Source organism: Cetorhinus maximus, chromosome 32 (assembly GCF_964194155.1).
Source record: "Cetorhinus maximus chromosome 32, sCetMax3.hap1.1, whole genome shotgun sequence".
In the NCBI taxonomy this organism is placed as follows: domain Eukaryota; kingdom Metazoa; phylum Chordata; class Chondrichthyes; order Lamniformes; family Cetorhinidae; genus Cetorhinus; species Cetorhinus maximus.
This window is the reverse complement of record NC_135910.1, coordinates 18,211,198-18,223,333: the sequence shown is the minus strand read 5'-3', so window position 1 is coordinate 18,223,333 and position 12,136 is coordinate 18,211,198. Positions and strand designations below refer to the sequence as shown.

The 12,136-nt window shown below is 50.7% G+C and overlaps 1 protein-coding gene across 1 annotated transcript; it reads left to right on the top strand.

The window, feature by feature from the left end:
• Nucleotides 1-696: 696 nt before the first annotated feature.
• Nucleotides 697-3,071, top strand: LOC144671485 (homeobox protein six1). Its single transcript, XM_078533427.1, has 2 exons — nt 697-1,092; nt 2,904-3,071. The coding sequence occupies exons 1-2, from the start codon at nt 697-699 to the stop codon at nt 3,069-3,071; spliced, it is 564 nt and encodes a 187-aa protein (XP_078389553.1).
• The last annotated feature ends 9,065 nt before the right edge of the window (nt 3,072-12,136 follow it).

Genomic DNA, 12,136 nt, shown 5'->3' with positions numbered 1-12,136 from the left:
TTCCACCCTATCCCCGTAACCTCCTCCAGCCCCTACCAACCCTCCGAAACCCCTGAGCTCCTCCAACCCTGGCCTCTCGCGCATCCCCGAGTTTAATCGCAGCGCCACTGGCGGCCGTGCCTTCAGCTGCTGGGGCCCGGGGCTCTGGAATTCCCTCCCTAAAAACTGCTCCGTCTTTCTCTCCTGCTTGAAGATGCTCCTTAAAACCTACCTCCGCCACCAGGCTTACGCTACACCTGTCCTAACATCTACCTTCATGTGGGCCCAGGGTCAAGGTTATTTTCGATCCCGTGAAGTGCCGTGGGCTGTTTGACAGCGTGCAGGGCGATATATAAATGCAATGTGTTGTTAATTCCACGTGTAGCCTCCAACTCCCCAGCCTGAAATTCTGTTCAGCTGCTGTGCCTGGAGACTGGAGAATGTTTGGCCTTATTAAGCGGGGATCGGGTTTCTGTTACTGACACAGCCTCCGCGGTGAATCATTAAGAAAACTTGATCCTCCTCCCCCCACCACCCCCCCACCCCCTCCTCCAGCCCCCGCCCACCCCAGGGGTCCACCGCGCAGCCAATGAGCTGTTGTCGAAGGTTGGTACTGCCGCTGGGGCAGGGTTAAGGTGAGGGATTGTCAGACTGGCCGGGCTGCAAGTGCAGGAGGTGAGCTGCGGGGGTGGGTACCCTTCCTCCCTTCCATCCATCATGTCCATCCTCAGCTCCTTCGGCTTCACAGAGGAGCAGGTGGCCTGTGTGTGTGAGGTCCTGCAACAGGGAGGCAGCATCGAGAGGCTGGGCCGGTTCCTGTGGTCCCTGCCCGCCTGCGAGCAGCTCCACAAGAACGAGAGCGTCCTCAAGGCCAAAGCGGCCGTGGCTTTCCACCAGGGCAACTTCCGAGAGCTGTACAAGATCCTGGAGAGCTGCCAGTTCTCGGCGGCCAGCCACCCCAAGCTGCAGCAGCTCTGGCTGAAGGCTCACTACACCGAGGCTGAGAAGGTGAGGGGCAGACCCCTGGGGGCTGTGGGCAAATACCGGGTGCGGAGGAAATTCCCGCTGCCCCGGACCATCTGGGATGGAGAGGAGACCAGTTACTGCTTCAAGGTGAGTTTCCCGGGCACGCGGAGATCCCACAACTTCTTTAAGAGGGTCCGCAATTTCCTGGGGTGGGGTGGGGGAGGTTGTTTGTAACACCCGGGACCAGCCGAATTTGGGTGATTTCCGCATTTGCTCCGGAATTTCCGCCTAGATTCCAGCTCGGGTGTTAAGTTGGGGGTAATGAGGATTTAATTGTCCCGGAGCCTGGACTGGGGAGAGAAACAAACAGAAACTCCCTAAATGGGGAAATTCCAGCAAGAATTCCCAGCCGGAACTTACCCCCAAAACTGGCAGCGAGATTTACCCCCCAAAACTGGCAGTGAGATTTACCCCCCAAAACTGGCAGTGAGATTTACCCCCCAAAACTGGCAGTGAGATTTATCCCCCCAAAACTGGCAGTGAGATTTACCACCCAAAACTGGCAGTGAGATTTACCCCCCCAAAACTGGCAGTGAGATTTACCCCCCCAAAACTGGCAGTGAGATTTACCCCCCCAAAACTGGCAGTGAGATTTACCCCCCCAAAACTGGCAGCGAGATTTACCCCCCCAAAACTGGCAGTGAGATTTACCCCCCCAAGACTGGCAGCGAGATTTACCCCCCCCAAAACTGGCAGTGAGATTTACCACCTCCCCCCGACCCCCGAGGACTGGCAGTGAGCAGAGCCTGCAAATGGCTGGTGTTTGGAAGGCTTGAGTTAGCGTTTGGACTGGGTTATTGTTGGGGGGTTGGTTTGTATTTCGAGAGGTTATTGTTGGGGGGGGTTGGTTTGTGTTTCGCGTGTTTATTGCTGGGGGGGTTGGCTGGCATTTTGAGGGGTTTGCAGTTTTTCTGGGGGTGAATGAGGTTCTGGGAGCTGTTTGGATGTTTGGGATTTTCATGTTTTTGTTTGAGGTGGAAGTTTGAAGAAGGGCTCAGTGTTTGGGGAGGGTGTCTGTGTTTGGGGAGGGTGTCTGTGTTTGGGGAGGGTGTCTGTGTTTTCAGAGGGGGCCAGTGTTAGGGGAGGGGGTCTGTGTTTTCAGAGGGGGTCAGAGTTTGGAGGGAGTGTCAATGTTTGGGGAAGGGGTCAGTGTTTGGAGAGGGGGAGTCAGTATTTGGGGAAGGGGTCAGTGTTTGGGGATGGGGTCAGTGTTTGGAGAGGAGGGGGTGTCAGTGTTTGGAGGGGGGGGTCAGTGTTTGGAGGGGGGGTCAGTGTTTGGAGAGGAGGGGGTGTCAGTGTTTGGGGAGGGGGTCAGTGTTTGGAGGGGGGGTCAGTGTTTGGAGAGGGGATGTCAGTGTTTAGGGAGGGTGTCAGTGTTTGGAGGGGGGGTCAGTGTTTGGAGAGGGGGTGTCAGTGTTTGGAGGGGGGGTGTCAGTGTTTGGAGGGGGGGTCAGTGTTTGGAGAGGGGGTGTCAGTGTTTGGAGGGGGGGTCAGTGTTTGGAGAGGGGGTGTCAGTGTTTAGGGAAGGGGTCAGTGTTTGGGGAAGCGGTCAGTATTTGGGGAGGGGGTTAGTATTTGGGGAGGGGGTCAGTGTTTGGAGAGGGGGTGTCAGTGTTTGGGGAAGGGGTCAGTATTTGGGGAGGGGGTTAGTATTTGGGGAGGGGGTCAGTATTTGGGGAGGGGGTTAGTGTTTGGAGAGGGAGAAGGATTGATTCCTGATATTAGAACATGAAGCTGTAATTTGTAAATGCTGATTTATAATGAATTGGAGAATGGTTCCTTTCAGTAACATCATTGGAATATATTTAATATTTGCCGAATGTTTGATTTGAGCTGAAACGTTTATTTTCATTCCTGTTTCATTGCTTGTTCTCCTCTCCAATCCTTCCATCCTCCAGGAGAAATCTCGGGGTGTCCTGCGGGAATGGTATTTGCACAACCCATACCCCTCTCCCCGGGAGAAGAGAGAATTGGCTGAAGCCACTGGACTGACCACCACACAGGTCAGCAACTGGTTCAAGAACCGAAGACAGAGAGACAGAGCGGCTGAGACTAAAGACAGGTAGAGACAGACTGGAGTGACGCAGGAGAAGGGGACAGAGATAATCAGGGAATGGGATGGTCAGGAATATGGAGTAATCCAGGAGTGCAATGGGCTGTGAATCAGGAGTAATCCAGGAGTGGGATTGGCTGGGAATAGGGAGTAATCCAGCAGTGGGATTGGCTGGGAATAGAGAGTAATCCAGGAGTGGGATTGGCTGGGAATAGGGAGGATATTTTCATTTGATACGTTTGAGATGCGACTTTAAATTCAGGAATCAGACCACCAGTTCTCAAGAGGTTTTTATATTAAACTAAATGAAACATTTACTAATTTACACAAGTTAAACATATACACATGGCTACATATTACTACGAACATAACTTTTAACAAATTCCCAAACTAATCTCCATTAAGGCAACAATAACCTATAAACTTTAAGCAGACACCAGGCAAAGCATTTTCACCTTACAGATTCAAAATGATGTTCCTTTCACTTTGGTTCCTGTGGAGACGGTTGTAGGCTTACAGCTGCTTTGATCTTACATTGCCTCTGCCCTGAACACACAAAAACTGCTATCGGTTATACCCCCAGCACACCTCATTGAATGTAAATTCTCATTGTATCACTAGCCTCTTTGAACTCCACCTCTTCTAACAATAAAACCCGTTTCATAGTACCAATTTTATTAGTGATATAAACATATTGCTTGGTCTCTGCTAGCTGGGTGCTAGATATCACTCCCCTTCTTGAATGGTCTATTCAAAAAATGCAAATGCACTCTCTTACATCTCAAAACCAGTACACATCAAAGTACCCAGACTAGCTGGTTTTAATCCAATTACAACACAACCACAGACTAAACCTGTATTTTAAAAGAAATATAATTTTCAATAATGTTATATACATTAATAGCTTCATGACAGATGGGCTGCGAATGGGGAGTAATCCAGAATTGGGGTGGGCTGTGAACAGAGAGTAATCCAGAATTTGGATGGGCTGAGAATGGGGAGTAATCGAGAAGTGGGATGTATTGTAAATAGAGGGTAATCCAGGAGTGGGATGGATTGCAAGTAGGGAGTAATCCAGGAGTGGGATGGATTGCAAATAGGGAGTAATCCAGGAGTGGGATGGGATGTGAATAGGGAGTAATCCAAGAGTGGGATGGGCTGCGAATATGGGGCAATTCAGGAGTGGGATGGGCTGTGAATAGGGAGTAATCCAGGAGTGGGATGGGATGTGAATAGGGAGTAATCCAGGAGTGGGATGGGATGTGAATAGGGAGTAATCCAGGAGTGGGATGGGTTGTGAATAGGGAGTAATCCAGGAATGGGACGGGCTGTGCTGGCACTAAGACAGGTCTAACACTGTCCTGCCCTGTGGGGGAGGTGCTGGATGGAAACCAGCAGGGAACACTAACATCTATTGATCTAATTGATTGGTTATTGATCTGAATGACAGATGTTATTGGTCTCGCTGATACTGTGATGAAAATCTTTGAATTAATGACCCTTTTTTTTTATGCATTCATTGAAACAGCTCCCGGGGTCAAAACTCATCCTCAGCAGCTCCGATGAAGAGGAGCTCTCTCCGGACCAGAGCCCTGTCCCTCGGGCTGGAACCCCGGGAATTCTGTATCCTGGAAGCCTGCACCCCCAGTCCATAAACTCCGTCCTCCCTCTGACCAGTGCTGCCATTCAGCACTCAGACCTCATGCACTCTCGCATGTTGGATGAGAGCATCCTTGGACCTCTCACTACCAGCCTGGTGGATCTGGGCTCATGAACTGTGGAAAATGATTCAGAGTAAAACAAAAAGGAACTAGAGCCGGGATTGGACATTGAGCAGAAAATTCACCCAGTAATGGAATGGAACTTTAGCACTTAAATCTTAATAAATTGTAAAATATAAAAGTTAGGAAAAATGTTTACAAGGCTAGTTTAAAACTTATGAGAAACTACTGAACTAGTTAGTAGAAATCTATTTCACTAACCAGGTAGGCAAGGTGAGAGGTGAGAGGGTGAGAGTGTGAGAGGTAAGACGGTGAGAGAATAAAAGGGTGAGAGTGCGAGGGGGTAGGAGGGTGAGAGAGTGAGAGAGTGAGAGAGGGTGGTGAGTGGGTGTGGGAGTGAGAGGGTAAGGGGGTGAGAGTGTGAGAGTGAGAGAGTGTGAGAGTGTGAGAGGGTGCGGGTGATTGTGAGGATGAGTGAGAGGGTGAGGGAGAGGGTGAGGGTGAGGGTGAGGGTGAGAGGGTGAGGGTGTGTGAGGGTGAGTGAGAGGGTGAGGGTGAGAGGGTGAGAGGGTGAGGGTGTGTGAGGGTGAGTGAGAGGGTGAGGGTGAGGGTGAGGGTGAGAGGGTGAGGGTGAGAGGGTGAGAGGGTGAGGGTGAGAGGGTGAGGGTGAGGGTGAGTGAGAGGGTGAGGGTGAGGGTGAGAGGGTGAGAGGGTGAGGGTGAGAGGGTGAGGGTGAGGGTGAGGGTGCGGGTGAGAGGGTGAGGGTGAGGGTGCGGGTGAGAGGGTGAGAGGGTGTGTGTGAGGGTGAGGGTGAGAGGCTGAGGGTGAGGGTGCGGGTGAGAGGGTGAGGGTGAGGGTGAGGATGAGGGTGAGAGGGTGAGGGAGAGGGTGAGGGTGAGGGTGAGAGGGTGAGGGTGAGGGTGAGAGGGTGAGGGAGAGGGTGAGGGTGAGGGTGAGAGGGTGAGGGTGAGGGTGAGAGGGTGAGGGTGAGGGTGAAGGTGAGGTGAGGGTGAGGGTGAGAGGGTGAGGGTGAGAGGGTGAGGGTGAGAGGGTGAGGGTGTGAGGGTGAGAGGGTGAGGGTGAAGGTGAGGGTGTGTGAGTGTGAGGGTGAGTGTGAGTGTGAGGGTGAGGGTGAGAGGGTGAGTGTGAGGGTGAGGGTGAGTGTGAGTGTGAGTGTGAGGGTGAGAGGGTGAGGGTGAGGGTGTGAGGGTGAGAGGGTGAGGGTGAGGGTGTGTGAGTGTGAGGGTGAGTGTGAGGGTGAGAGGGTGAGTGTGAGGGTGAGTGTGAGGGTGAGGGTGAGAGGGTGAGGGTGAGGGTGTGAGGGTGAGGGTGAGGGTGAGGGTGAGTGTGAGGGTGAGTGTGAGGGTGAGTGTGCAGGTGAGAGGGTGAGGGTGAGGGTGAGGGTGAGGGTGAGAGGGTGAGGGTGAGGGTGAGGGTGCGGGTGAGGGTGCGGGTGAGGGTGAGGATGAGGGTGAGAGTGAGGGTGAGAGGGTGAGGGAGAGGGTGAGGGTGAGAGTGAGGGTGAGGGTGAGAGGGTGAGGGTGAGGGTGAAGGTGAGGGTGAGGGTGAGGGTGAGAGGGTGAGGGTGAGAGGGTGAGTGTGAGGGTGAGAGGGTGAGGGCGAGGATGAGGGTGAGAGGGTGAGTGTGAGTGTGAGGGTGAGTGTGAGTGTGAGGGTGAGGGTGAGAGGATGAGGGTGTGAGGGTGAGAGGGTGAGGGTGAAGGTGAGGGTGTGTGAGTGTGAGGGTGAGTGTGAGTGTGAGGGTGAGGGTGAGAGGGTGAGTGTGAGTGTGAGGGTGAGTGTGAGTGTGAGGGTGAGGGTGAGAGGGTGAGGGTGAGGGTGAGGGTGTGAGGGTGAGAGGGTGAGGGTGAGGGTGTGTGAGTGTGAGGGTGAGTGTGAGAGTGAGAGGGTGAGTGTGAGGGTGAGGGTGAGGGTGAGAGGGTGAGGGTGTGAGGGTGAGGGTGAGGGTGAGTGTGAGGGTGAGTGTGAGGGTGAGTGTGCAGGTGAGAGGGTGAGGGTGAGGGTGAGGGTGAGAGGGTGAGGGTGAGGGTGAGAGGGTGAGGGTGAGGGTGAGAGGGTGAGGGTGAGGGTGAGGGTGAGGGTGAGGGTGAGGGTGAGGGTGAGGGTGAGGTCTCACTGGTTGCTCTGTGCATGAGGCTGCCGAGGGTTTAATGGGTTTGAGATTTCCGGGAGGTTGAGGGGTTTCTGTCGCTCGGCGATGGATTTGATTCCCTCATGTCTCCAAATCCCGAAACGTGAATGAGAGGCAATAATTGTAAACGTTTCAAATAAAAATGTATTTTCGAATGAAATTACAAAAAACGGAGAGAGGGTGAGACAGTTATTGGATGGTGGGGAACAGTCAGGAGGGGGCAGTAGTGGAGTGGGGGGGGTAGTGGAGTGGGGGGGGTAGTGGGGAGTGGTGGGGGTAGTGGGGAGTGGGGGGGGTAGTGGGGTGGGGGGTAATGAGTTGGGTGGAGGGGTAGTGGGGTGGGGGGTAATGAGTCGGGTGGAGGGGTAGTGGGGTGGAGAACGGGGTTGAGGTAGGGATAGAGAGGAAAAGTTTTTATCCTTTGATGGGATGTGGGCATCCCTGGAAAGGTCAACATTTATTGCCCATCCCTAATTACCCTTGAACTGAGTGACTTGCTCGGCCATTTCAGGGGGCAGTTCAGAGTGAATGACATTGCTGTGGGTCTGGGGTGACACGTAGGCCAGACCGGGTAAGGACTTTTTATTCATTCACGGGATGTGGGTGTCGCTGGCTAGGTCAGCTTTTATTGCCCATCCCTAATTGCCCCTTGAGAAGGTGGGGGTGAGCTGCCCTCTTGAGCCGCTGCAGTCCATGTGGTGTAGGTACACCCACGGCGCTGTTAGGGAGGGAGTTCCAGGATTTTGACCCAGCGACAGTGAAGGAACGGTGATATATTCTCAAGTCAGGATGGTGAGTGACTTGGAGGGGAACTTCCAGGTGGTGGTGTTCCCATCTATCTGCTGCCCTTGTCCTTCCAGGTGGTAGTGGCTGTGGGTTTGGAAGGTGCTGTCGAAGGAGGGCAGATTTCCTTCCCTACAAGACATTCATGAACCAGATGGGTTTTTACAGTAATCGATGATAGTTTCATGGTCACTATTACTAAGGTTAGCTTTCAATTCCAGATGATTAATTGAATTTAAATTCCACCAACCACTGTGGTGGGGTTTGAACCCATTTCCCCAGAGCATTAGCCCAGGCCTCTGGGTCGCTAGTCAAGTTTTGGGTAAAGTTTGTGCAGGTTGAATGGAGAATCAACAAATAAACCATCAAACCTCTAATTCCACTCTCCTGCTCACTCCCTGTTAACACCCAGTCTAATCCCAAACATGCTCAAACAGAAACCCCTGTACCGAGGGAGTGCTGCACTGTCAGAGGTGCCACCTTTCAGGTGAAACTTTAATTCGGGGCCCCGCCTGCCCTCTCGGGCGGCTGTGAAAGATCCAGTGACCCTCTTTCAAAGAAGAGCAGTGGGGGGGAGTTCTCCCCCAGGTCCTGAGGCCAATATTTAACCCTCGATTAACAACGTTGAGAAAACATGATCTGGTCACCATCTCATTGCTGTTTGCGGGATCTTGCTATGCACAAGTTGGCTGCTGTTTTTCCTATGTTACAGTAGTGGTGAAAGGCTTTGGGGCGTCTTGATGTTGTGAAAGGTGCTAAAGAAAGTCTGTTAAATTCTACACTTACGGCCGAATTCCAATCAGTAACTAGGATCAGCGGCAATTTAGAATCTGCTGCAGAGAATAACTTTCCTCTTAACTCACCTGAGACTGAGTTTGGGAATCCAACTCCTGGAGAGGGAGTGAGTTGGATCAGTAACTGTGCAGACAGCGCTCCCTAGTGACAGATCACAGCTATGGCCTCTCGCTGCTGTTACTGCATCAATGCCAGAGGAATTAGTCCCTCGTGCATTAAATAACATTTTGTACAAAAGGGTTCAGCCTCAGGGGGCCTCTTGTCATTAGTTGGCAAGCCCCTCAATTTTAAAAATCCCCCCTTTCCTGTGCCCCTTACCCATCTCCATCCTGCACCCCTTACCCACCTCCATCCTGCACCCCTTACCCACCTCCATCCTGCACCCCTTACCCACCTCCATCCTGCACCCCTTACCCACCTCCATCCTGCACCCCTTAACCAGCTCCATCCTGCACCCCTTACCCAGCTCCATCCTACACCCCTTACCCACCTCCATCCTACACCCCTTACCCACCTCCATCCTACACCCCTTACCCACCTCCATCCTGCACCCCTTACCCACCTCCATCCTGCACCCCTTACCCACCTCCATCCTGCACCCCTTACCCACCTCCATCCTGCACCCCTTAACCAGCTCCATCCTGCACCCCTTACCCAGCTCCATCCTACACCCCTTACCCACCTCCATCCTACACCCCTTACCCACCTCCATCCTACACCCCTTACCCACCTCCATCCTGCACCCCTTACCCACCTCCATCCTACACCCCTTACCCACCTCCATCCTACACCCCTTACCCACCTCCATCCTGCACCCCTTACCCACCTCCATCCTGCACCCCTTACCCACCTCCATCCTGCACCCCTCTTCCTCCATTCCCCTTCCCCGCTCTGAATACTAACCCCCCCCCCTCCCCACCCCCCACCACCCCCCCCCACCCAAACTCCTTCTCTAAATCTCTCCTCATTTTTCTCTGGATCTTTTCTCTCTCTCTATCCCCACCATCACGCTCCAAATTCTCTGTCTTTCCATCTATCAAAACCTTACTCTTAAATAGTTTGGGGCATTCTCAGTGTGACCAGCACTGCCTCAACAGAGCGTGAGAGTATTGGTGAGTTGAGGGAATCTTAAATCTCTTTCTAAAAATCTCGGAATGTAGTAGTGGTAGGGGACAGGATAGTGGAGGGGATTGACACTGTTCCCTGCAGCAAAGAGCGAGAGTCCAGACGGCTTTGTTGCCTGTCCGGTGCTAGGGTTCGGGACATCTGCTCAGGGCTGGAGAGGAACTTGCAGTGGGAGGGGGAGGATCCAGTGGTCATGGTCCATGTAGGTACCAACGACATTGGCAGAATGAGGAAGGAGGCTCTGCAAAGTCAATATGATGAGCCAGGCACCAAATTAAGAAGCAGAACCTCAAAGGTAACAATCTCTGGATTATTACCTGAGCCAGGTACAAATTGGCATAGGACAAATAAGATTAGAGAAATTAATGCGTGGCTCAAAGACTGATGTGGGAGAAGAGGGTTCTGGTTTGTGGGGCACTGGCACCAGTACTAGGGAAAGTGGGATCTGTACCATTGGGACAGTCTACACCTGAACCATGCTGGGGCTGGTGTCCTTGCGAGCTGCCTAACTAGGGAGGTACAGAGGATTTTCAACTGGATGGTGGAGGCAAGGGATCAAATTTGGGAAGATGTGGTAAACCAAAGAGTAGAGACAAGGCAAAAGAGATAGGTATTAATATGAGAAATGATAAACAGATTGTGACAGGAAGGGACAGAGATACAAACCTAAGAGTAAATCAGCAGGTAAGACTGCTTACAAAAATAATAGAAGGACAAAATTAAAGGCTCTGTATCTAAATGCATGTAGCATTCGAAACAAAACAAATGAATTGGTAGTGCAAATAGAAATAAATAAGTACAATCTGATAGCCATTACAGAGACATGGCTGCAGGATGACATCGATTGGGACCTAAATATCGAAGGGTATGTAACATTTGGGAAGGACAGGAAGTTAGGAAAAGGTGGAGGGTGTCTCTGTTAATTAATAATGGTATTAGCACTTTAGAGAGGGATGACCTAAGTTCAGGAAACCAGGATGTAGAAGCAGTTTAGGTTGAGATGAAAATGATAAAGGCAAAAAGTCACTTGTGGGAGTGGTCCCCTAATTAGGCCCCCTAATTGTAACTACACGGTAGGACAGAGTATAAAGGAAGAGATAATGGGAACTTGTCAGAAAGGTAAGGTGATAATCATGGGGGATATTAATCTACAGATAGACTGGAAAAATCAGATGGGCAAAGGATCCCAGATGAGGAGTTCATAGAATGTTTTTGAGATAGTTTCTTAGGGCAGCAGGTTCTGGAGCCAACCAGAGAGCAGGCTATACTAGACCTGGTATTGAGCAACGAGATGGGATTCATTGATAACCTCATGGTGAAAACACCCCTAGGTAGCAGCGACCATAATATGATTGAATTTTACATTCAGTTTGAGGGAGGGAGAGAAGAGTGGGGCCAGGACTAGTATTTTGAACTTAAATAAGGGCAATTATGAGGGCACGAAAGCAGAGCTAGCTAAAGTGAACTGGCAAATGAGGTTCAGGGATAGATCTATAGAGATGCAGTTGCAGACATTTAAAGGATATTTCAGAATACACAGAATAGGTACATTCCAATGCGAATGAAAACTTCCAAGGGGAGAGCCCACCATCTATGGTTAACTAACAAAGTTAAAGGCAGTATCAAACTTGAAGAAAAAGCATATAATTGCACAAAGATGGGTGGCAGGTCAGAAGATTGGACAGAATATAAAGGTGAGCAAAGAATGACAAAAAGATCAATGAGGGAAAAATTAGAGTATGAGAGAAAGCTAGCTAGTAATATAAAGATGGATACTAAAAGTTTCTATAGATATTTAAATATGAAAAGAGTTAACAAAGTGAGCGTCCTATAGAAAGTGAGTCTGGGAAATTAATCATGGAAAATAAGGAGATGGCAGATGTATTGAACAGGTATTTTGCATTGGTTTTCACCATAGATGATATGAGTAATGTCCCAGAAATAGCTGTAAATCAGGAAATGGAAGGGAGGGGAGGGAGGAACTCAGGAAAATTAGAATCACCAGAGAAGTGATACTGAGCAAATTGTTGGAGCTACAGGTGGGCAAATCCCCGGGTCCTGATGGATTTCATCCTAGGGTCTTAAGAGAAGTGGCTCATTGATGTGTTGGTTTTAATTTTCCAAAATTCCCTAGATTCAGGGAAGGTCCCATTAGATTGTAAAATAGCAAATGAAACTCCTTTATTCAAAAAGGGAGGGAGATAGAAAGCAGGCAACTATAGGCCAGTTAACCTAACATCTGTCATTGGGGACATTTTAGGAGCTATTATTAAAGATGTTATAGCAAGACACTTAGAAAATTCAAGGCAATCAGGCAGAGTCAACATGGTTTTGTGAAAGAAAAATCATGTTTAACCAGTTTATTGGAGTGCTTTGAAGGAGTCATATGTGCTGTGGATAAAGGGGAACCGGTGGATGTACTGTACTTAGATTTCCAGAAGGCATTTGATAAGGTGCCACATCAAAGGTTATTACAGAAAATAGAAGCTCATGGGGTAGGGG